The 22,406-nt window shown below is 47.9% G+C and overlaps 2 protein-coding genes across 2 annotated transcripts in view; one reads left to right on the forward strand and one right to left on the reverse strand.

Moving 5' to 3' along the window:
- Positions 1 to 16,229, reverse strand: part of LOC147573883 (uncharacterized) — a 37,753-nt gene extending 21,524 nt beyond the window's left edge. Inside the window, exon 1 of the mRNA XM_086690778.1 lies at positions 16,084 to 16,229. Within this exon, the coding sequence (XP_086546904.1) occupies positions 16,084 to 16,130 (47 nt within the window). The 5' untranslated portion in view covers positions 16,131 to 16,229. The remainder of the gene's footprint in view (positions 1 to 16,083) is intronic.
- LOC112850951 (olfactory receptor 10C1-like) lies at positions 10,185 to 11,111 on the forward strand. Its single transcript, XM_025914458.2, has one exon. The coding sequence runs from the start codon at positions 10,185 to 10,187 to the stop codon at positions 11,109 to 11,111; it is 927 nt and encodes a 308-aa protein (XP_025770243.2).
- Positions 16,230 to 22,406: the final 6,177 nt, after the last annotated feature.

Below are 22,406 nucleotides of genomic sequence, written 5' to 3' on the forward strand. Positions count from 1 at the left end.
GGTAAAAGGAGGCAGCTTACCCAATAGAACATTCCAGAATAAGGGTGCAGTAAAAAGGAGGCAGCTAAATGCAACTGGGACCCTGAATTGGCTCTTGGGAGAGAAGAGGGAAATGAGTGAGAAACATGGAGAAATCTAAAAAGCACATTTAGTTACTAATAATGGGTCGATGTCCATCTCTTTGACAGACACACATGGTTGTCTCAGCTGTCATATTAAGTGAAGCTGTCAGGAGGTTATATGGAAACTGGGCTATCTTTGTAACAGTCCCGTAAATATAAAATTATTAAAGTACAGGAAATGTAAAATATATTTGAAAAAGATTCAATAATGAGTATCATGGTGAAAAGTCTAGGACTCTGGCCCCAGACTACCTGGATCAATGTCCTTGTCCTTGTCACTTACTAGCTGTGTGGCCTTGGACAAGCTCCCTAGTCTCTGTGAGCCTCCAATTCTCATCTGTGAATTAAGGACTAATAATAGTACTTGCCTTATAGGGTTGTTGTGAGGACTGAGTGTTTAATGCAGATGAACTCAGAATACCCTCTGAAGATTAGTAAGCAGTAGATAAATGCTTGCTAGTATTAATTTTATATTTGCTGATGATATTGGCAAATATTAAAACATTGAGTGACGGTAAACAGGAACTCATATCCAATGTTTGTGGGAAAGAAATGGGCATTCTTTTTTGAAGGGAAGAGTGATCATTAAAAAAAAAAAAAATTTTAATGTTTATTCATTTTTGGGAGAGAGAGCGCGAGCAGGGGAGGGGCAGAGAGACAGGGAGACACAGAATCCGAAGCAGATTCCAGGCTCTGAGCTGTCAGCACAGACCCTGATGCCAGGCTTGAACCCATGAACCGTGAGATCATGACCTGAGCTGAAGTTGGATGCCCAACCTACCGAGCCACCCAGGCACCCTGGGAAGAGTGATCATTTTAATCAATATTTTCACAGCCTTATTGATATATAATTTACATACCACGAACTTCATTCATTTATTCTTTTTAAAGTTTATTTATTTTGGGGGGCGCCTGGGTGGCGCAGTCGGTTAAGCGTCCGACTTCAGCCAGGTCACGATCTCGCGGTCCGTGAGTTCGAGCCCCGCGTCAGGCTCTGGGCTGATGGCTCGGAGCCTGGAGCCTGTTTCCGATTCTGTGTCTCCCTCTCTCTCTGCCCCTCCCCCGTTCATGCTCTGTCTCTCTCTGTCCCAAAAATAAAATAAACTTTGAAAAAAAAAATTAAAAAAAAAATAAAGTTTATTTATTTTGAGATATAGAGAGAGAAAGAATGCATTAGCAGGGGAGGAGCACAAAAACAGAGACAGAGAATCCCAAGCAGGCTCTGCACCATCAGCACAGAACCTGACACAGGGCTCAATCCAGCAAACCCTGAGATCATGACCCCAGCAGAAATCAAGAGTCTCAAGCAACTGAGCCACCCAGGTGCCCCAAACCTCACCCATTAAAATTGTACATTTAAAGAGCGCCTGGGTGGCTCAGTTGGTTGAGCGTCCGACTTCAGCTCAGGTCGTGGTCTCATGGTTTGTGGGTTCGAGCCCCACGTCAGGCTCTGTACTGACATCTCAGGGCCTAGAGCCTGCTTTGTATTCTGTGTCTCTCTCTCTCCCTCTGCCCCATCCCCTGCTCACACTCTGTCTCTCTCTCTCAAAAATAAACAAACATTAAACTTTTTAAATTGTGCAGTTAAATGGGTTTTTTTGGGGGGGGTATTTTTATACAGTTGTGCAAACCACCAATGTAATGTAATTTTTTAAGTGTGAAATTCAGTGGGTTTTAATATTGTCACAAAAATGTGCAACCATCACCACATACTCATGTATATGTGTACATGTGCACATTCTAAGGTTGATAGACATTTGAATTGTTTCCATTATGTTTCCAGCCACCATGACCAATGTAGCTATGAACATTATCTAAATTGTGTTCAAGAGCACAGACACATGCATTCCCCAGTGTATATTTCTGTGAGCGCAATTTCTGCATCATAGAGTACGTGCGTCTTCAGATCACCACACCTTAGAATGCTTTAGCTATTTCTAATTTTTTTAACTTTTATTCATTTTTGAGAGACATACAGTGACAGAGCATGAGCAGAGGAGGGGCAGAGAGAGAGGGAGACACAGAATCCAAAGCAGGCTCCAGGCTTTGAGCTGTGAGCACAGAGCCTGACTCGGGGCTCAAACTCAGGAGCCATCAGATCATGACCTGAGCCAAAGTTGGACACTTAACTGACTGAGCCACCCAGGCGCCCAGAATGTTTTAACTCCTGTTATTTCCTCTCAGCCTAAATGTCACCACTACCTTGTGTTTTGAATGTATCTTGTTTGCTTTCCAGACCCCTTTGGACATTTTTGTTTCTGTTTTATATAATGTTTGTCCACACCTGGACCCATATTTACCTCTTTCTTTCCTTTTCATTTTTTGTTCCAACTCAGACTTTCCACCTTACATCTCCTTCCTTTCTGTCTAAAGTATACCGTCTAGTGTTTCCGTCAGTCTTCTACTGGTGGCAAACTCTCAATCTTTTCATCTGAAAATATTTTTATTTTTCATTCATTCTTGAGCAATGCTTTTTCTTATATACAACAAGCAAATAGCCTTTCCACACATTAAAGAAATCCTTCACTGACTTTGACTTCCATTTTTGCTGGTATCGGTCAGTCTTACTGCCATTCCTTGGAAGGTGACCTTTTTTCTCTGGCTGACTTTAAGATAATCTCTCTAACTTTGTTTTTTTTTTTTTCTGAATTTTGTGATGTTTCTGGGTGTTGATTTCTTTTTATTTATCATGCTTGGGATCTGCTGAACTTATTCAATGTGTATATTGGTATCTTTCATTAGTTCTGGGAAATTCCCAGCCATTTTTTCTTCAAATATTGCTCTAACCTCTGCTCTGCTGGGGGTTTCTCTTTAAGCTCAGTCAAGTTCACTTGACCATCATGACTCCATTCTGTATCTTTTCTCTTGGGACTTTAATTGATTGCATACTGGATCTTCTCACTCCTCTTAGTCTCTCTTTTGCATTTTTTCTTATTTTTTGTCTCTCTGTGCTGAATTATGGATAATTTTGTTAGTATTTCTTCTAGTTCATAATTCTTCTTCTGGCTGTGTTCCATCTGCTGTTAAATAAATCTCTGTTGTCTGTATTTCCAGTTTTGTGATTTTTGTGTTTCTAGACATTCTCTCTGATTCTTTTTCAAACCACCTGTCCCTTTTTTTTTTTTTTTTTTTTTTTCTCAACGTTTATTTATTTTTGGGACAGAGAGAGACAGAGCACGAACGGGGGAGGGGCAGAGAGAGAGGGAGACACAGAATCGGAAACAGGCTCCAGGCTCTGAGCCATCAGCCCAGAGCCCGACGCGGGGCTCGAACTCACGGACCGCGAGATCGTGACCTGGCTGAAGTCGGACGCTTAACCGACTGCGCCACCCAGGCGCCCCTAAACCACCTGTCCCTTTTTATAGGTTTCTGTTTCCTACAGATATTTCCAAAGTTACATTTCTTCAAACATTGCAAACATGGTTGTATAATGTGTAACCGGTGACTCCAGTGTCTCAAATGTCCCTGGGTCAGCTTCTGCTGTGTGTTGTTTTTTCCTCTGCTTCTTACTCATTTTCTCTTGTTTCCTTGGGTGCCTGGTTGTCTTTGAATTTTCATCGTCATTGCCATTAAAAAAATAACTTTGGGTTTTCTTCAAGGCGCAAGATAAATGTATCCTCCTCCAGATAAGTTTTGCTTTGCTCTCACAGATGCTATGGTGGGCAAAATTCTAAGATGACTCCAAATGACCCACACCTTTGTATAATCCCTTCCCCTTGAGTAGTGTAGATAAGACCAGTGAATATGGTGAAATATCATTACTGTAATTATGTTACATATATATATATATATATATATATATATATATATATATATATATAATGTATATGACAAATCTTCTTTATCCATTTATCAATTGATGGACACTTGGGCTCTTTCTGTAGTTTGGCTATTGTTGATAATGATGCTGTAAGGTGCCTGTGCCCTTTTGAATCTGTATTTTGTGTTCTTTGGGTAAATACCTACTAGTACAATTGCTGGGTCATAGGGTAATTCTATTTTTTTTTTTTAATTTTTTTTTTCAACGTTTATTTATTTTTGGGACAGAGAGAGACAGAGCATGAACGGGGGAGGGGCAGAGAGAGAGGGAGACACAGAATCGGAAACAGGCTCCAGGCTCTGAGCCATCAGCCCAGAGCCCGACGCGGGGCTCGAACTCACGGACCGCGAGATCGTGACCTGGCTGAAGTCGGACGCTTAACCGACTGCGCCACCCAGGCGTCCTGGTAATTCTATTTTTAACTTTTTGAGGAGCCTCCATACTGTTTTCCAGAGCAGCTGCACCAGTTTACATTCCCACCAACAGTGTAAGAGGGTTCCCTTTTCTCCACATCTTCGTCAACATTTGTTGTTTCCTGTGTTGTTAATTTTAGCCATTCTGACAGGTGTGAGGTGGCATCTCATTGTGGTTTTGATTTGCATTTCCCTGGTGATAAGTGATGTTGGGCATCTTTTTATGTGTCTGTTGGCCATCTGGATATTTAGGAATAAACCTAACCAAAGAGGTAAAATATCTATACTCTGAAAACTATAGAAAGCTTATGAAAGAAATTGAAGACACAAAGAAATGGAAAAACGTTCCATGCTCATGGATTGGAAGAACAAATATTGTTAAAATGTCAATACTACCCAAAGTAATCTACACATTTAGTGCAATCCATATCAAAATACTGCCAGCATTCTTCACAGAGCTAGAACAAATAATCCTAAAATTTTTATGGAACCACAGAAGACCCTGCATAGACAAGGAAATCCTGAAAAAGAAAACCAAAGCTAGAGGCGTCACAATCCTGGACTTCAAGCTATACTACAAAGCTGTAATCATCAAGGCAGTATGGTACTGGCACAAGAACAGACACATAGACCAATGGGACAGAATAGAAAACCCAGAAATGGACCCATAAATGTATGGTCAACTCATCTTCAACAAAGCAGAAAAGAATATCCAATGGAAAAAAAAAGTCTCTTCAGCAAGTGGTGCTGGGAAAACTGGGCAATGACATGCAGAAGAATGAACCTGGACCACTTTCTTACACCATACACAAAAATAAACTCAAAATGGATGAAAGACCTAAATGCAAGACAGGAAGCCATCAAAATCCTCGAGGAGAAAGCAGGCCAAAACCTCTTTGACCTTGGCTGCAGCAAGGTCTTCCCAGACACATTTCCGGAGGCAAAGGAAATTAAAAAAAAAATTAACTACTAGGACCTCATCAAGATAAGAAGCTTCTGCACAACAAAGGAATAATCAACAAAACTAAAAGGCAGCTGACAGAATGGGAGAAGATATTTGCAAATGACATACTGGATAAAGGGTTAGTATCCAAAATCTGTAAAGAACTCAACACCCCAAAAAACAAATAATCCAGTGAAGATATGGGCAGAAGACATGAATAGACACTTTCCCATGATACATTAAAAAAAATTCCTACGAATTCTTAAGAAAAGTCAAACAGTCCAATAGAAAACATTTTATGTATAGACATTTCACAGAAGAGTAAATGCAATTAGCCAAACAGATAAAAAAGATCGTTAACCTCTCTAAAAACCATGGAAACATAAATCAAAACAAAAATGAGATCATTTCTCACCACTGGATGAGCATGAGTTTAAGGGACTGATACATCCACTATTGGCCAGAAAGACAAAAAGTTGAGTTTTATATACATGGTTGGTATTCACTGATAAAAGGTGTTTATGCTGACTTTGCATAACTAACCAGAATTTGAATGTGCACTCCTTTCAATTTAGAGATCCCATGTTAGTGGAAGCTAGTCTGTTCATATATGTGAATAGAGTACACATATCTATCTATGGCTAGATACAAGATCAAAACACAAAGTTCAATAACTTATGTGACTATCAGCAATAATCAATCACAAGTGTCATGGAAAATTAGATCTCATTCACAAGAGGCACTGAAGCTCTAAGTTAATGAGATGGAGAAAAAAGAAGTATGCAAAACTCACATGAAGAAAATTACTTAAAAATAAAAATTTCTGAAAAATATAAAGTAAGATGTCCGAGAAAGGTGTAATAAGTGTTGGCAGAATTGTTTGTCTTGGCAAAAAAAAAAAAAAAAAAAAAGTTGAAAACAACCTAAGAGTCCACCAACATGTGGCTGGCTACATGAATCTTTTATCCATAGTGTGATAGTCAAAAAGACTGATATATTTCTACGTGTAATCTCTATTTATTTAACACATATATCTCCAAGACACAGAAAGCAAAAACTATACATTGCAGAAGAGCGTTTCTCAACAGTGAATAGCATCGCTAATGTCCAAAAACGTTGACTAACATGGTTTTGATATTACCACTCTAGAAAAGTTGTGAGCAGTTGGCATGGCTGATGCCCCGCTTGTCAACGAGTCTTGTGCTCAGAGCCTGGAGTCACCGAGGGACAGAAGGTCCCCAGAGGTGACTTTGGACGAATCCCCAAGCTGAGAGACACTGTGTGGCTCAGGGCTGAGTACTGCAGGAGTCAGCAATGCTTGCCCATCCCTAATGCCTTCACTGCCCACAGCTTATAAGTGGGGAGTCAGCCCAGCGACGGGAATCCCAGCTTGGATCTTTGTCACCTCACACCCTTGGAGGAGCTGTCCTCCCACAAGCCCAGCTCAGCACCTTGGAGAGGTCTGGTTTCACTGCGGCTGGGGGTGGGGGGGGGGGGAGGGCGGGGAGATGGTCGGGACACCCCACCAGGTAGGTCAGGCTGATACAAATTTCCGAAAGGCTTCCATCTCGTACCGAGTATGACTGGAGCCCGCAGAGCAGGGATGAACACCTATGATTACAGGGTTTATCAGCTGGGTTTGAACCCTAGCACTACCACTCACTAACTCTGAGACTGAACAAATTGCTTAACTTTTCTGTGCCTCGGTTTTTCCATCTGTGAAAAAAATGGGGATGATAAAGTAGGGTGGTTGGGAATATTAAGTGTATTGTATGAGAAGCACTCAGTTCAGTGTCTGGCTCTCAGGATTTTTATTTTATTTTTTTTATTAAAAAATGTTTTGAAGTTTATTTTGAGAGAGAGAGAGAGTGCACAAGGGGGGGAAGGGCAGAGAGAGAAAGAGAGAGACAGAATCCCAAGCAGGCTCTGCACCATCAGCAAAGAGCCCAGTGCAGGGCTCGAACCCACAAACTATGAGATCATGACCTGAGCCGAGATCAAGAGTCAGATGCCTAACCGACTGAGCCACCCAGGTGCCCCAGGAAGTGATATTTAAATGCCAGTTATCCTTCTGCTGACGTAGTACAAGGGACTCAAAACTAAGTCAGAGAGGCAACCTCAATGCTATTGACATTTTGGGGCTGGATCATTCTTTGCTATGGAGGGAGGGGCTGTCCTATGCACTGAAGGATGGTCAGCAGTGTCCCACTAGGTGCCACTAGCAACTTTCCCAGGCATGACAACCCAAATTATCTCCAGACATTGCCCCATGTCCACTGGGGGTGGGGGGACACAATCATCCCCAGCTGAGAACCGCTGCTCTAAAGTGAGCTCCCTGTGAGTGGAGGCATGCGAGCCAAGGCTGTGAGACAACGGGGTGGGGAGACTCTGGGTCTGATTCAGGCTCTTGTGAAGAGGCAGTTCCTAACATCTCATTACACCCCCAGGATCGACACTTCTGTGTCGCTCATCAGGCAGCCTCATTTCTCCCATCAGCTGGCTGATGGCTCAGATCCAGGGTCTCTGCTCCCCTCCACTGCTTCAGATTACACTGTTCTAATCCACATCCGTGAAGAGGTAATACCGCACAGTTCTGAGAAACACAGACTCATCCATTTGGACAAAGTAATAAAGACCCCACACGGTGCTCTAAAAATTCTGCACATGCTAATAATCCCATGGCATGGGTGACACATGGTCACCATTACTCCTACACGTTACGGATAAAGAAGCCAAAGCACAGAGAGGTTAAGTAGTTTACCTAAGGCCACACAGCTAGCAAGTGGCAGGGCTGCGATCTGAACCCAGGGGCTCTTTCCATGCCCCTGCCTCGCTTCTGGTGGGTTGCCAGCCATTTCTGGCATCCCTTGGCTGGTAACTTCATCACGTCAAGCTGTTTTGGTCATCACGTGCTATTCCCCTACGTGTCTCTGTCTTCATATGATCACCTTCTTGTAAGGACCTCATCTTAACGAATTACATCCACAGTGACCTATTTCCAAATGAGGTTACATTCTGAGGAACTGGGGGTTAAGACTTCAGGGGGGTGGGACACAATTCATCCGCAACAACTGGATAGTCCAGGATAATCTCCACATCTCAAAACCCTTAACTTCATCACATTTGCAAAGTTCCTTTTGCCATGTAAGGTCACATATCTCCAGGTTTCATGGATTGGGGTATGGACCTTTCTGTGGGGGCCAGGCATTATTCCACCTAACAAGTGAGGTGCTTATGTCCCAGCCTCCCGGGGCTGCCCTTCTGTAGCACTGGAGGTGACAATGGCAGGGGGCTGACAGAGTGTGAGAAAACTAATACTTTCCATGAAGAAGTTTAAGACTACGTTTTCATGTCTATTTTATTACACAATCCCAGCAGCTCAGGCACTAATAATGGAAAGAAAGACAAGGAACACACACTTGCAAAGAAACTGATAATAGTAACGGCTGACCCTTAGTGACAGCTTGCCACCTGCCTGATCTTGTTTTAAGTATTCTTCTTCCAGGACCTCGTGCGACCCTCACAGCACTACATTATCCCATTCTACAGAGGAGGAAACTGAGGCTCAGAGAGATTAAGGTATTTGTTCAAGGTCACACAGAATACAAACCCTGGATGTCTGGTTGCAAAAGTATTCCTTTTTTTTTTTTTTTTAAGATTTACTTATTTTTGATGGAGCACACAAGCAGCAAAGGGGCAGAGAGAGTGGTGGGGGGAGACAGAAGATCTGAAGTGACAAGACAGGGCTAAAACCCACAAATGGTGATATCATGACGTGAGCTGAAGTCGGAGGCTCAACCGACTGAGTCACCCAGATTCTCCACAAAGCATTCTTAAATTCTATTTCCCTACCATACACTACCTCCTATGCTGGATGCTGGGGAACAAAGACATGAGAAAGAAGTGGTCCCTGCACACAGGTGGGCGGGTGCTCACAGTCTAGTGGGGGAAATCGATCATTAGAAGGCCTTGGGTAGGGAACTGTAATTAAGATGCTATGGGGTCGTCTGGGTGGCTCAGTCGGTTAAGCATCTGACTTCGGCTCAGGTAATGATCTTGAAGTTCATGAGTTCAAGCCCTGTGTTGCACTCTGTGCTGACAGCTCAGAGCCTGGAGCCTGCTTCAGATTCTGTGTTTCCCTCTCTCTCTGCCCCTCCCCCACTCACTCTCTCGCTCTCTCTCTCTCCCTCAAAAATAAACAAGCACAAGTTGGGGAGGGGAAGAGAGAGAGGGAGAGACAGAATCTGAAACAAGCTCCAGACTCTTAGCTGTCAGAACAGAGCCAGATGTGGGGCTTGAACCCACAAGCTGTGAGATCATGACCTGAGCTGAAGTCAGCCGCTTAACCAACTGAGCCACCCAGGCACCCCAACATTAAAAAAAAAAATTTTTTAAAGATGGTATGGAGTTATGAAGCAGAGACACACGACAAGACCAAAACTCTTAAACTAGAAGCCCCATTTGATGACAGAGTGTTTTAAGTTCAGGCTCACTGCCAACATGTAATACTTGGGAAATTTCACATTTACAAATTTTCTTGAAAAATGTCAGAAGATCTGGCAGTGCTTGGCCCACCACTAAAGCTGGTGAGAGCTCAGAGCAGCTGTCTCATGTGAGAGCCCTTCCCCCCCCCCGCCCCCACCTGTGGCACTCAGCCAGGTTCACTAACTTATGCATGTGCCAGGCCTCCATAGGTATTTGAACGTGAGACCGCCCAGGAAGACAAATAATGCACGTGTGCTTCGTGAAGGAACGTTTGAGCATCCTTTCCAGATGAGCTCAGCCCCCTTCTTTTCTCCTAGGTCTCTGCTCTGGTCTCATCTCTCCCCTCTTGCTCTGCTCCTTGGGTGTCCTCTGTGGTCCAGGAGCTTTTCCAGAGAGAGACCATGGCCAACCTGACAGCAGTAACTGCCTTCCTCCTCCGGGGCTTCTCGGCTGTCCCTGAGTTACAGCTGCTCAGCACGGCCACCTTCCTCCTCATTTACCTGGCCACTGTTCTGGGAAACATCACCATTGTGGCGGCCGTGACACACGATGCCCGCCTGCACACGCCCATGTACTTCTTCCTCAAACACCTCTCCTTGGTGGATATCTGCTCTGTGTCCACCACCTTGCCCCGGGCCCTGGTGGCCACCATGCTGGGCTCCAGGGAGATTTCCTTGTGTGCATGTGCATCCCAGCTCTTTGCCTTTGTCTGCCTTGGGTCCACGGAGTGTTTTCTCATCACCTCCATGGCTTTCGATCGATGTCTGGCCATCTACAAGCCCCTAGTTTACACAGCAATCATGAGCCCCCAGACCTGTGTCTCCCTGGTGGCAGTGGCCTGGGGCAGCGGGCTCCTTTTCTCTGCCTTCCACACAGCCAACACCTTCTCCCTGCCTTTTTGTGGCCCCAACGTGATTGAGCACTTCTTCTGTGACATCCCCCCACTTATGCGCCTGGCCTGTGCCAATGCGGATGCCCACGAGGCGGCAGGGTCCACAGCCAGTGGCTGCATCATCATGAGCTGCTTTGCCCTCACTGTTCTGTCCTATGTCCGCATTGTGGCCACCGTGTTTCAGATCCATTCCACGGCTGGCCGCTGGAAGGCTTTCTCCACGTGCTCTTCCCACCTGGCCACCGTTCTCCTGTTTTACGGCACCGGTAGCTCTGCCTACATGCAGCCCGCCGCCAGCTACTCCCCGATGCAAGGGCGCGTAGCTGCTGTCTTCTACTCTGTCCTCACACCCACCCTGAACCCACTAATCTACAGCCTGAGGAACAAGGACATGAATGGAGCCCTGAAGAAGCTTTATCTTCAGGTACCCTTTTAGAACTTGGTAGGTGGACATGGGAGGGACCCAGAAACCCTCCCAGAATTTTCCTCCCGGTCATGGTCCAGGTATTAGTGCCTCCAAAGACCACCTGGAACACACCTGTAGCCAAAAATTTGGCAGCAAAGTTGGATGACATTGAGCCCTTCCACGGTCCTAGTGGATGTCCAGGTAAGATGACATTGAGCCGTGCCGGGGCCCTAGTGGATGTCCAGATAAGGTGGAGACATGTCCAACATGCATCTAATTTAGGAAAATGCTACCATATGTACACAGGGAAAGACAGAGCTAGAGGGGGCGAATAAATAGTGGGGATCATTCCATCCAAGAGCCCCTTCAATGACCCTTTGCCCTGGAGTGTGAGTCCAGTAGGAAACCATCCTCTCAGTTCCCATGGCCCTTCCACAAGAGGACACAGCATGGCCGACTCAATGTGAGTCTAATGTCTAATGGCAGACATTCTTCATCTAGTATCTGTCCTAAATGCAAGCCAATAACTTCATCAGAAGAAGCTACGATTCCAGAAGTAAAACAGACCATATTGGACTTGCAGGGATACACTGTGTAGTCTTCATGTGACTCCTTCTAAGGGAACGTCGAAGGCATTTTTGTCTTCCTACCATGTTTACCTAGTAGCATTGCATGAGTTGGATTTTTTGCTCAGTTGCTTTCGCAGAAAACGAGTTAACGGTGGCTTCAAAACCACAGAAGCCCTCATTCTCATTCATGTAAACACCTGTGCTTGTCTCATTCATGTAAACACCTGTGATCCTGGTGTCTGTGTGCCACAAAGTCATCCTGAGACCAGATTTCTCCTATCTCATTGCTCTGTATCCCTCAAGTCCTCCGATCCATGCAGCTTTTTTAAAAAAAAATTTTAACGTTTATTTATTTTTGAGAGACAGAGACAGATCATGAGAGGGGGAAGGGCAGAGAGAAAGGGAGACACAGATTCTGAGGTAGGCTCCAGGCTCTGAGCTGTCAGCACAGCGCCTGATGCAGGGCTCAAACCCATAAGCCGTGAGATCATGACCTGAGCCGAAGTGGGGTGTTTAACTGACTGAACCCTCTCTATCACTTCAAAAACATTACTTTGTTGAGACATTGGGGGGGGGGAGGTTTTAGGAGAAGTTTGCTGTGCTACTAACATATCCTTGAGGATTAAGAGTCCTCTTCTACTTGGGAATACCAGCCTCTTGATCAAATGCATAAGCCCTGGGAGATACATAAGTTGTCCAAAAAGAGAAAAGGGGATGTGATGAGCCAGTTAGATTACATAAATTTTTGGTGATCACGTGGGTGTGGCAGACACACCCTTAGGTGATCACCAATGAATCACATCCTCCTTATATAATCCCCTTACCTGAATGTGGAAGAAACTTGTGATGTATTTTTAGCCAAAAGAATATGGCAACGGTGATGGGGTGTCATTCCCATAATCACTTGAGATCTACTCAGTGAGACAGAAAACATCCAGTCACTTGGGTATCCCAGGTTTGGGGTAGCAGGCTCTCTATAATCCTGTAGGTCTCAGCTCCAATGCCACCTCCTCAGAAGGGTCTTCCTTAACTCTCCCATCTAAAATAGGTCACCTCCAGGTCACTCTCAATCCCCTCCTTTTGTTTTATTATCTATGTTGCATTTATCACCCTTCTGAACTACTTAGTTTTTTTGGCCACAAATCCCTCCCTCCAAATATAACCTCCAGGAGGGCAGAGCTCTGTTCTCTTCAATGCTGTGTGTACTGTCTGGCACACACTAGGTGTTCAATATGTGTTTCTCCAAACAAACAAACGTGAAGCAGAACAACAAAAAACCAAAAAGCCAGAGCTGCACTGGTGTTATCTGGAGTCAGGGGGCTGGGACCCCTGAGCCCTTAATGGTTTCTAGTCCCCTCTCCACGGTTATTTATGCCACACCTGCATGGCATCATGGGGCTCCACAAACCCAGTAGGGACAACCCTTTCCCTAGTCAGATTAACTAGTGCAGTTGAATCCAGACCACCACCAATTAGAGGATAGTCCATCATTTCACACTCCACCAAGAAAGAAAAAGGCATCGCCAATCGAACTTTGACACTTTGTCAATAAAACATATCTTGGTTTCCAATATTAAAATGTGCTGCTCAGCCTTCAGATCACACCCCAAATATCACTTCCTCAGCACCCCTGCTGGCGAAGCTGGGTCATTTTCCTTCTATACTCTCAGAACTCTCCTTTCTCCAAAACATGCATTTCAGTGTCAGTGAATTGTTTAGCTATTTGTTTACAAACCTATTTCCCCATGAGAATTAAAGCTGAATGAAGGTAGAGATTACATTTGTTTGCTTTGTGTTATCCAATGGCATGATGGAAAACCCGCTCTCTGAAAAAAATTGTAGCATTTGCTAATTTCCATGGTGTAAATAACCTCACCACAGCTGATGTCAAACTATGAATCTATAGGGTAACAACTGGTTTGTAACATTTTCGAATGTTAGTAATTAACCCTTGTGAGATGTGCTAGCATGCTCCAGCACCAAACACGATGTCCCTGAATAGAAACTCAATAAACAATTGGTTCGTGAATGAATACGTTCATGTTAAATCACATTGCACGAATACGTAGCAAGTCCTTGAAACTTAACACACCTACATGCAGTCTCTATTTTTCCTCCTTCCCCAGTTTTCCTGCTCCTTCCCCAGTGTTCACCCCATTTAGTGCACTGCCATCCATCCATCCCCAGGGCAGAAATCTAGCAGGTTACTGATTTCCCTCTTACCCCCACCTCTCCCCATCACACTCCCCATCCGCTGTGTCCCTCCCATGCATTTAACACCGGGCCTTGACCAGCATCCTAACCCAGCACACACCATCTCTGCCTAGACTATCCCACAGGCCTCCTCCCTGATCTCCCTGCCTTCACTATTACCTTCCCAAACTCCCCTCCACCCAGAAAACATGGATTCCTGTTTAGAATATGAATCACATCGTGCTATCCCTGTTGCAGCCCTTCACTGCCCTAGGCTCTCCATGTGCGGAACCCTATCCACCTCTCCAGTTTCCTTCCCTGCGCCCTCCCCTGCATCTTTTATCCCAAGCTATGCTGGTGTTATCTCAGTTCTTCAAACACGTCAATCCTTTCCCTGCCTCAGGGCCTTTCCACTTGCTCTTTCCTCAGTTCAGAAAACCTTTCCCTACATTGGGGCATTGCTGCTGCTTCATATTTGTCATCTCTTTCAAAAGACCTTTCTAAATCACCTCTGAGTAGCACGGCCCTTCCCATCCCTTATCATACTTGGTTCTGAGACAAGGGGAGTTTACTCCGGGGAGGACGCAGCCGCCACGCCACAAGGAAGTGCGCCTGTGCGCAAGACTCGGGACTACATTTCCCAGAGTGTTCTGCGCGCGGGGGCCTGGCGCACTTCCGCTTCCGAAGGGGTCAGGCGGTGCGGCGGGGTCGGAGCAGCGCAGGTGCTGAGCCTGTGGCTGTGCGTGTCCGCGTGTGGTGCGCGTGGCGGGTGAGCGAGTGCAGGTCTTTGTGAGCTGCGGATCACAGGTGTGCGGATCACAGGTGGGCGGGCGAGTCCCTTTGTGTGTGTGCGCGCGCGCGCGAGGGCAGATCACAGGTGTGCGTATGAGTGCAGGTGTGTGTGTGTGTGCATGTGCGCGTGAGGCCGGAACACAGGCGGGTGTGCGAATGCAGGTGTGTGTGTGCGCGCGTGCATGTGCGTGCGCGCTGAGTGCGGATACAGGCAGGCGGGTGAGTGCGTGTGTGTGTGCACGCGCGTCAGGGTGGATTACGGGCGTGCGAGTGCAGGTGGGTGTGTGTGTGAGAGAGTGAGCACGCGTGAGGGCAGATCACGGGCGGGCGAGTGCAGGTGTGTGTGTGCACGCATGAAGGCGGATCACAAGCGGGCATGTGAGCGCGTGCACAGCGAGGGTAGAGTGTGGTTTGTCACGTACAGGTTTGCCATGGCTGAGTTGGGGGTTCGTGCGGTGGGGACGTAGTCCTGAGCGATTCTGTGTGGGAGGGACGCACCCCGCCTGTCGGATGTTCGCGTGGACAGGGCTGACACATACCTGCCTGCGGAAGTGGTGTGTGTGTGTGTGTGTGTGTGTGTGTGTGTGTGTGTGTGTGTTTGTGATCGTGCACAAGTGCACGGGGGTCTCTAAACCTGTGGTCACACCCATGTGAGTCCATGCTCATCGCCCTTGTGTCTGAAGTTTTGGGGGCGCTTGTGGAGTTCTACTCGTGGGTGGTGCATGGGACGGACCTTCCATTCCCGTGGGGAACACAGGCCAGGGACAGCCGTAAAACAACGCTGTCACTCATGAGTGCTCTGAAGAAACCACCAGAGGGCACAGGGCACAGCGACTTAGGGCTGGGCCACTGGGGCAGTTAGAGACCCCCTCCAGGAGGGCCATCTGGGCTCAGCCCTGAGGGATGATCATATGCTGGAGGAGAAGCTGGAGGAAGAAGGTTCTAGGCAGGGGGAAGGGCAAGGACAGAGGCCCTGTGGCAGGAACGAGGTCGGGATGCTGGAGGAACGGGAGGACCACCGCTGGCCAACACAGGTTAGGAGGCCAGACCAAAGCCAAGAGGCGGAGGACGCACCGCGCTTAGTGAGAGGCCACAGCGGATAGGTGGCCAAGGGTGTGGCTACAGGGAAGGTGAAGAACCCAGGGCCAGTAACACCATCTGCATTCACTAGCTCATGGTATGCCTGCCACGTCCTACAGGTACATCCCATTCCTATCCCCATTTCCCAGACAAGGACACTGAATCTCAGAGAGAGGTCATATAACTAGTGGGTCACAGATGGGATTCAAACCCAGAACCCTGGTTCCACACTTCGAGTGCTCAGCTTGGATCAGGCTGCAGGGAACAGTGGCCATTTACCCATTCCTCCAACCCCAGAAAGGGAGGTGGCCCTTCTGGGTCCCAGAGGAGGGGCTGGCAGCATGGCCCACCAGGGCCCCGTCACTCACCGCTCTTTCCTTCTCCACCAGTAGAGGGTCTCTGAAGAGCAGGGCATGGTTCTGGGCTTGTGACTGCGATGCCCCTGGTAAGCCGGTCGATGTTCTGGGCTTATGACTGCAAGGCCCCTGGTAAGCCGGCTGTCTCTGGTCTTCCCTGGAAGGGTCCCTGGGATCTGAAAGACAGGACGTGGCTGTGAGTTGGACACAGAGCACACCCGGCCCAGGCAGCAGTGTGCCGGTGGGTGCGATCCGTTAGTCAGCGGATATCCACGGGCCTCCTGTGTGCCGGGCGTTCTCGGCCACTGGGATGCAATTCTGATGCAGACTAACGAGGCCCCTGCTTGCGTGGAGACCAGGAATGACGGAGACATTAAAGAAACCTGCAGGCGTGGTCATTCAGCTGGTCACAAGCGCTGTACAGAAAGTAAGGCCGCGGTGGATCAAGCAGAGTCCAAGGGCAGCATTCATACTAGCAACACAAGGCCAGTGTTGGGGGACAGCCTTGGCTGGGCTGAGTAGGGGCACCCTCTTTGGCTGCAGGGTCTTCCCATGTGCCACAGTGCCCACCCTCCCTGTTTGTTGGTCCCCAGCAACTGAATCCCATTTCTGTTGTGGGCAGAGAATTACTTCCATCAGAAAAGGGGGAAATGGAAACAAGACGAAGAAGGGCAATGTGTTTCAAGAAAAACAGAAGCCAGCATTCAGGCTGCCCGCTTCACTTATTCCCTTGCCAGCCCCCCTGGACACTGAGTCTGAGATCCTCAGAGGTGGGGAGGTTGGGGTCCTACAGTGTCAAACTGGAAAACAACCCATCTACGGGGGCCAGTGTGACCTGGCTCCAGCCTGTCATCACTGCAGGAATCCAGGATTTGCAGCTTGAGGGCCCCTCGTTTTTCAAGACCCTCATCATTTGGGTTTTTGTATGAACGTCCGCAGTTTAAAGTATCGGCGGTGGACCCATCTGCCGGTAGCCATGTGGCACACACCTCACCTCCCTCAGGTCTCTGTCCAGTCACCTTCCTGTATCTCTCCTGACCACGCTGGCTGGCACCTAATCTCCCATCAGTCTCATCCCTGCCTGCCTGTTTTCCTCTAGTACTTGGCACCGTGTGACGTGCTCTGTGTTTTGCTGGTCTGTCTGTTGTCTAGCCTGCCTAGAATGTGGGATTCGCAAGGGCAGGGTTTCGGTCTGTATCCCTGGTGCCTAGAACGGTGCCTGGTGTAAGTCAACCCCAGTAAATCTTTGTCACACTGAGTGCATTGCAGTTTCCTGTAGAGCCCCATAGGAAGGCCAGGTTCCACGAGTCTGTGAGCTCTTCTGGCTCTTGGACCGCCACGTGCAGCCTCAGCCATGCTGTGAGGAGTCCTGAACTTTTCTCTTTTGACTCCCCTCCCAACCCCAGACTCCCTTTCCCTGTGACCATGTGAAGGGCTAGTCATTCCAGGAGCTGATTGCTCTCCAGGATGCGGCGGTAGACTTCTCCCAGGAGGGGCGGGGGCAGCTGAGTCCTGGCCAGAGGCCCTGTACTGGGACATCATGCTGGAGAACTACAGGAACCTGGTCTCACTGGGTAAGGGCAGTGATTTTTCAGTGACCTCAGACCCCACCTCACTGCATAGAAGCCAAGGGGCATCGGGAATGTCAGCACTATGTTGGGATGGGGTTCAGCCACTCAGTGCCTCTGTTCGTGGTCTTTCCACCCTGTTTCTCCTGAAGTGCCCACCTCTCTGGATGAACATAATGGAAAAGCTAAGGGTGACAGGCTTCTGGCATGGCTGGATCTAGGAGCTCAAGTGTCACTTTCTGGTCTTAGTTTTCTTGGTCCTCCATAGGCTCCCACTGTCTGTTTCTCAGTTATGTTTTCTCCTCTCTTAGCTCCACTACCACTTCTGGCCCCTTCCACTTCTGGCAGCAGTAGGCTTTAATGACGCTCAGTGGTCCCAGCAGGGTGGGCGCCTCTCTTTCCCAGAAGTTCTAGCAGAAGCTGCAGACCTGAGTGCCATCAGACCATGTGTGTTTCCTCTCTTTTTTTTAAATGTTTATTTATTTATTTTGAAAGAGTATGAGCTGGGAGGGGCAGAGAGAGCCAGGGGAAGAGAGAATCCCAAGCAGGCTCCACACTGTCAGCACAGAGCCTGACACGGGGCTCAATCTCATGAACCGTGAGATCGTGACCTGAGCTGCAACCAACAGTCGGAGGCTTAACTGACTGAGCCACCCAGGCACCCCTGTTTTCTTTCTGAAGCCAATGGCTGAGGCCAAGAGATCGGGCTTTGTAATTGGCCGCACTTGGGTTACCCAGTACTGGTGGCCGACACCTGCTGAGCACTTATGTGCCAGTGTGTGGGGGAAGGGAAGAGGACAGGCTAGATGGGGCTGGCAGGGTCAACAAGGGCCCAATAGTCAGAGTCCCCTTGAGGGGTGCCCGCAGAGAACACACTGTGGACATCTCAACTCGGTCTAAAGCCCTGTTTCTGTCTCTGGCTCTCTTTGTCCCTGTGGTAGGGCTGACGGCCCCTATGTCAGTTCCTCAAACTTGTTTCTACCACACCCTGATGAAAGGTGCATTTTACTCCCCAGCTCACTGCACATACTATGTCCGCATCTGATACGACTGAAACGAAAATTTCACAAAATGATACTTACCCTTATTATACACGACAGGCTGTTGTTCCATTCTGTTTCATTTTTTAAAACCTCACGTCACAGCCCACTACAGCAGTGCTCGAACCAGGAGAAGTTCTGCCCTGAGGTGGAGTGTAGCGGTGTCTGAAGATAGTTTTGGTTGTCACAGCTGAGAGGGTGCCGTCGGCGCCTCGTGGAAGTGGCCGGGGATGAGGCTTCACATCCTACGATGCCCAGGACGGTCCCCACACAGAGAACTACGTGACCCAAGATGCCAGCAGTGCCAGAGTTGGAAATGTGACTCAGCAAAGAACAGCAGCTGCCTGAAACCGCGTGTTCATGTGATCCAGCACCGCTGAGACCCGGCTGCGAGGTAGTGTGGGCTCACTGCAGCCCACGCGGACTCCTGAGACCCCCAGATCCTGTCCCGCCCTTTCCAAGTTCTCCTTTTCCCGGACGACACGTTCCATTCCTCTGTGTGTCAGTCCTGCTTTACCATATTATAATCTGTGCACGCTTCCCCTGTTCCCAGCCTGGATCCTGACGTCCAGCCTCACCGGAGAGCCGCTGCCTCAGAGTTCTCCAAAGACACAGAACCAATAAGCTGTGTGTGTGGAGTGATTTATTTTACGAAATGTCTCATGCACTTCTGGGGCACTTCCAGCAGGCTGGAAACTCAGGCAGGGGCTGATGCTGCAGTCTCCAAGCAGAATTTCCTCTCGAAGAAGCCTCAGCTTTTACTCTTAAGGTCTTCAACTGATTGGATGAAGCCCACTGACATTATCATGGATGATTTCCTCTACCTAAAGTGATTGTAAGTGCTAGCTACATCTATAAACTAGCTTCCTAGCAACACTCGGATTCATATTTGACTGAAATCACTCGGGACTGACAAATAAGACTAACCATCACAACTGGTAATGGAGCAGCCACCTTGGTTTCAGTGTCTTGTCTCACATCTTACAGGCATTTGCAGTTTTGAAAACTCTTTCAGACTGGGACACCGGGCCTGACAACAGGGACACCTTCAAAGAAGAATGTCTCTGGAAAGTCCCCAAAACAAAGGACCTGGGGACCTGAACTTCATAAAGACCTGCAGAGAGGACAGCCTCCCCAAGAGGCTGGTCCTGGTGACATCTCTCAGCATCTTCACAGAGAAGAAAGGCCGTGGATGTCCTGAATGTGGGAGAGCCTTCAGCTCCAAGCCCTTCCTCACGTAACACGGAAGATCCACACTGAGGAGAGACCCCATGCATGCAGCCAGAGGGCAGGCCTTATTCATCATCAGAGAGTTCATGCTGGTGAGAAACCCCGTCACTGTTATGAGTGTGGGGAGGCCTTTAGTGACCAGTCCTCACTCTCCAGCCAACACGGAGGACCCACATTGGGGAGAGACCCCATGCATGCAGCCAAAGGGCAGGCCTTACTCTCCATCAGAGAGTTCACGCTGGCGAGAAACCCTATCACTGTAATGAGTGTGGGGAGGCCTTTAGTGACCAGTCATCGCTCTCCAGCCAACACGGAGGATCCACATTGGGGAGAGACCCCATGCATGCAGCCAAAGGGCAGGCCTTACTCTCCATCAGAGAGTTCATGCTGGCGAGAAACCCTATCACTGTAATGAGTGTGGGGAGGCCTTTAGTGACTAGGCACTCTCCAGCCAACACGGAGGATCCACACTGGGAGAGACCTTACAGATACAGTGAATGTGGAAAGGCCTTTAGCTGGGCCTCATCCCTTAATCTCCATCAGAGAACTCATACAGGCGAGAACCCCTACAAGTACCCTGACTGTGGGAAACCCTTCTGGTAAAGGTCCTTCCTCACTAAGCACCAGAAAACCCATTTGTAGGAAAACCTACAAATGCAGTAACTGTGAAAAGACTTTCAGCTACAGCAACTCCCTCAGCCTCCGCCAGAGAACTCACACTGGGGAGAACCCCTACATGTGTGAGCAGTGCGGGGACACTGGAGGGAGAGCCCCTACACATGAGCAGTGCGGGGACACCTTCAGTACTGCTCCTCCCTGACCAAGCACCAGCACACCCACAGCATCAAGACACCCAAGAGTGTAAGGAGTGTCTGAGAGCCTTTAGCCATGTTTCACCCCTTAAAGTACATCAGAGGACCCATACCAGAGAGAAACCCTGCACGTACAGTGAGGGTGAGGAAACACCTCTGTGGCAACTAACTCCCAGCAGTTCTTACTAAGACCACCCACACGAAACTTCTGAGCTCGTTCATCGTATCACATATTAGTCTTGGGGAAATGCCTCGGGGTTCCCAAGACCACCCCCCCCCCCGGTTTGGTGACTCAGTAAGAGGACTCAACTCAGCACATAATCATACTCGTGGCTAAGAGTTACCATAGCAAAGGGATACAAAGTAAAACCAGCAAAGGGAGAAGGTGCATGGGGTGAAGTCCACAGGGAACCAGGCACAGGCTTCCAGAAGCCCTCTCACAGAACACATGTATTTCCTCTAGCAAGTTGTAACAACACTGCTCCCCCATCTCCTTCTCCAGCATTTAAGCTATTTCCTGACCTCAAGCCCTTTGCTCATGCTGTTCCCTCTGCCCAGAACCCTCTCTTCCCCAGTGTTCCATGGCTGATTTCTCATAAGTCCACCTCTTCAGAAAGCTTTCTTCAGACCACCTGGTCTAAAACTAGCCCTCCCAACTGGCACTCCCTCTGCCTTCTTACCTTGTTTTCTTTTTCCTTGTAGCACACACCACCTTGTTTTGCTTATTACCTTTCTCCATATTGTGCACTAAAGTTTGAGAAATACTGGTTTTCAGGATCAACTTGAAAGCCCATATGCCTGTGGGGGCCAAGCACGTCACACAAATGCACAAATGCCTTTAGGTCAAGATCACCTCCTGATCTGCCACAGGCCCCATTAACATGTTCGCACAAAATTCCTGGTCCCTGTTTTTTCAACCCTTGGCTTCAGCCTTTGTTTCGAAACTTTAAGTTCTGACAGAATCTCCTGGAGGGCTTGTTAAAAGACAGTGTGCTGGGCTCCGCTCCCAGAATTTCTGATTCTGTAGATCTGGGATGGGGCCTCAGAATATTCACTCCTAACATGTTCCTAAGCGTACTGGTTTCCTGTGACTGCTTTCAAAAATGGCCACAAACTTGGTGGCTTAAAACAACAAATTTCTTCTCACAGAGTTCTGGAGGTCAGAAACCCAAAATCAGTATCACTGTGTCCAAATCAAGATGTCAGCAAGGATATAATCTGGAGGCTTTCAGTGATGATCCTCTGTTGCCTCCTCAGCTTCTGGTGTTCCTTGGCTTGTGGCTGAATCATTCCAGTCTTCAAATCTTGTGTGCACGCATGTGCATGTGTGTGCATGTGTGTGTGTGAAATCTCATTCTGCCTCCTTATAAGGATATATTAATGGCATTTAAGGCCCACCCAGGTAATCCCTCCATCTCAAAATCCTTAATCAGATCTGAAAAGCCACCTTCTCCAAATAAGGTAACATTTACAGGTTCCAGGGATTAGGAACTGGTCTCTTTGGGGGCCATCACTTGTCTGCTATACCAGGTAATGGGGTACTGCTGGTCCAGGGACCACACATCGAGAAACACTGCCTTAAACCCATGGGCTCGGTAACAGCACGGCTTGGGAGTCACACAGCCTGACTTTGACTTAGTTATGACACCACCAGTTTCTAGCTGGCCCTCTTGAGCAAGTGACTG

This window comes from Puma concolor, chromosome E2, assembly GCF_028749965.1.
Source record: "Puma concolor isolate L17-30 chromosome E2, mPumCon1.1.hap2, whole genome shotgun sequence".
Lineage (NCBI taxonomy): Eukaryota > Metazoa > Chordata > Mammalia > Carnivora > Felidae > Puma > Puma concolor.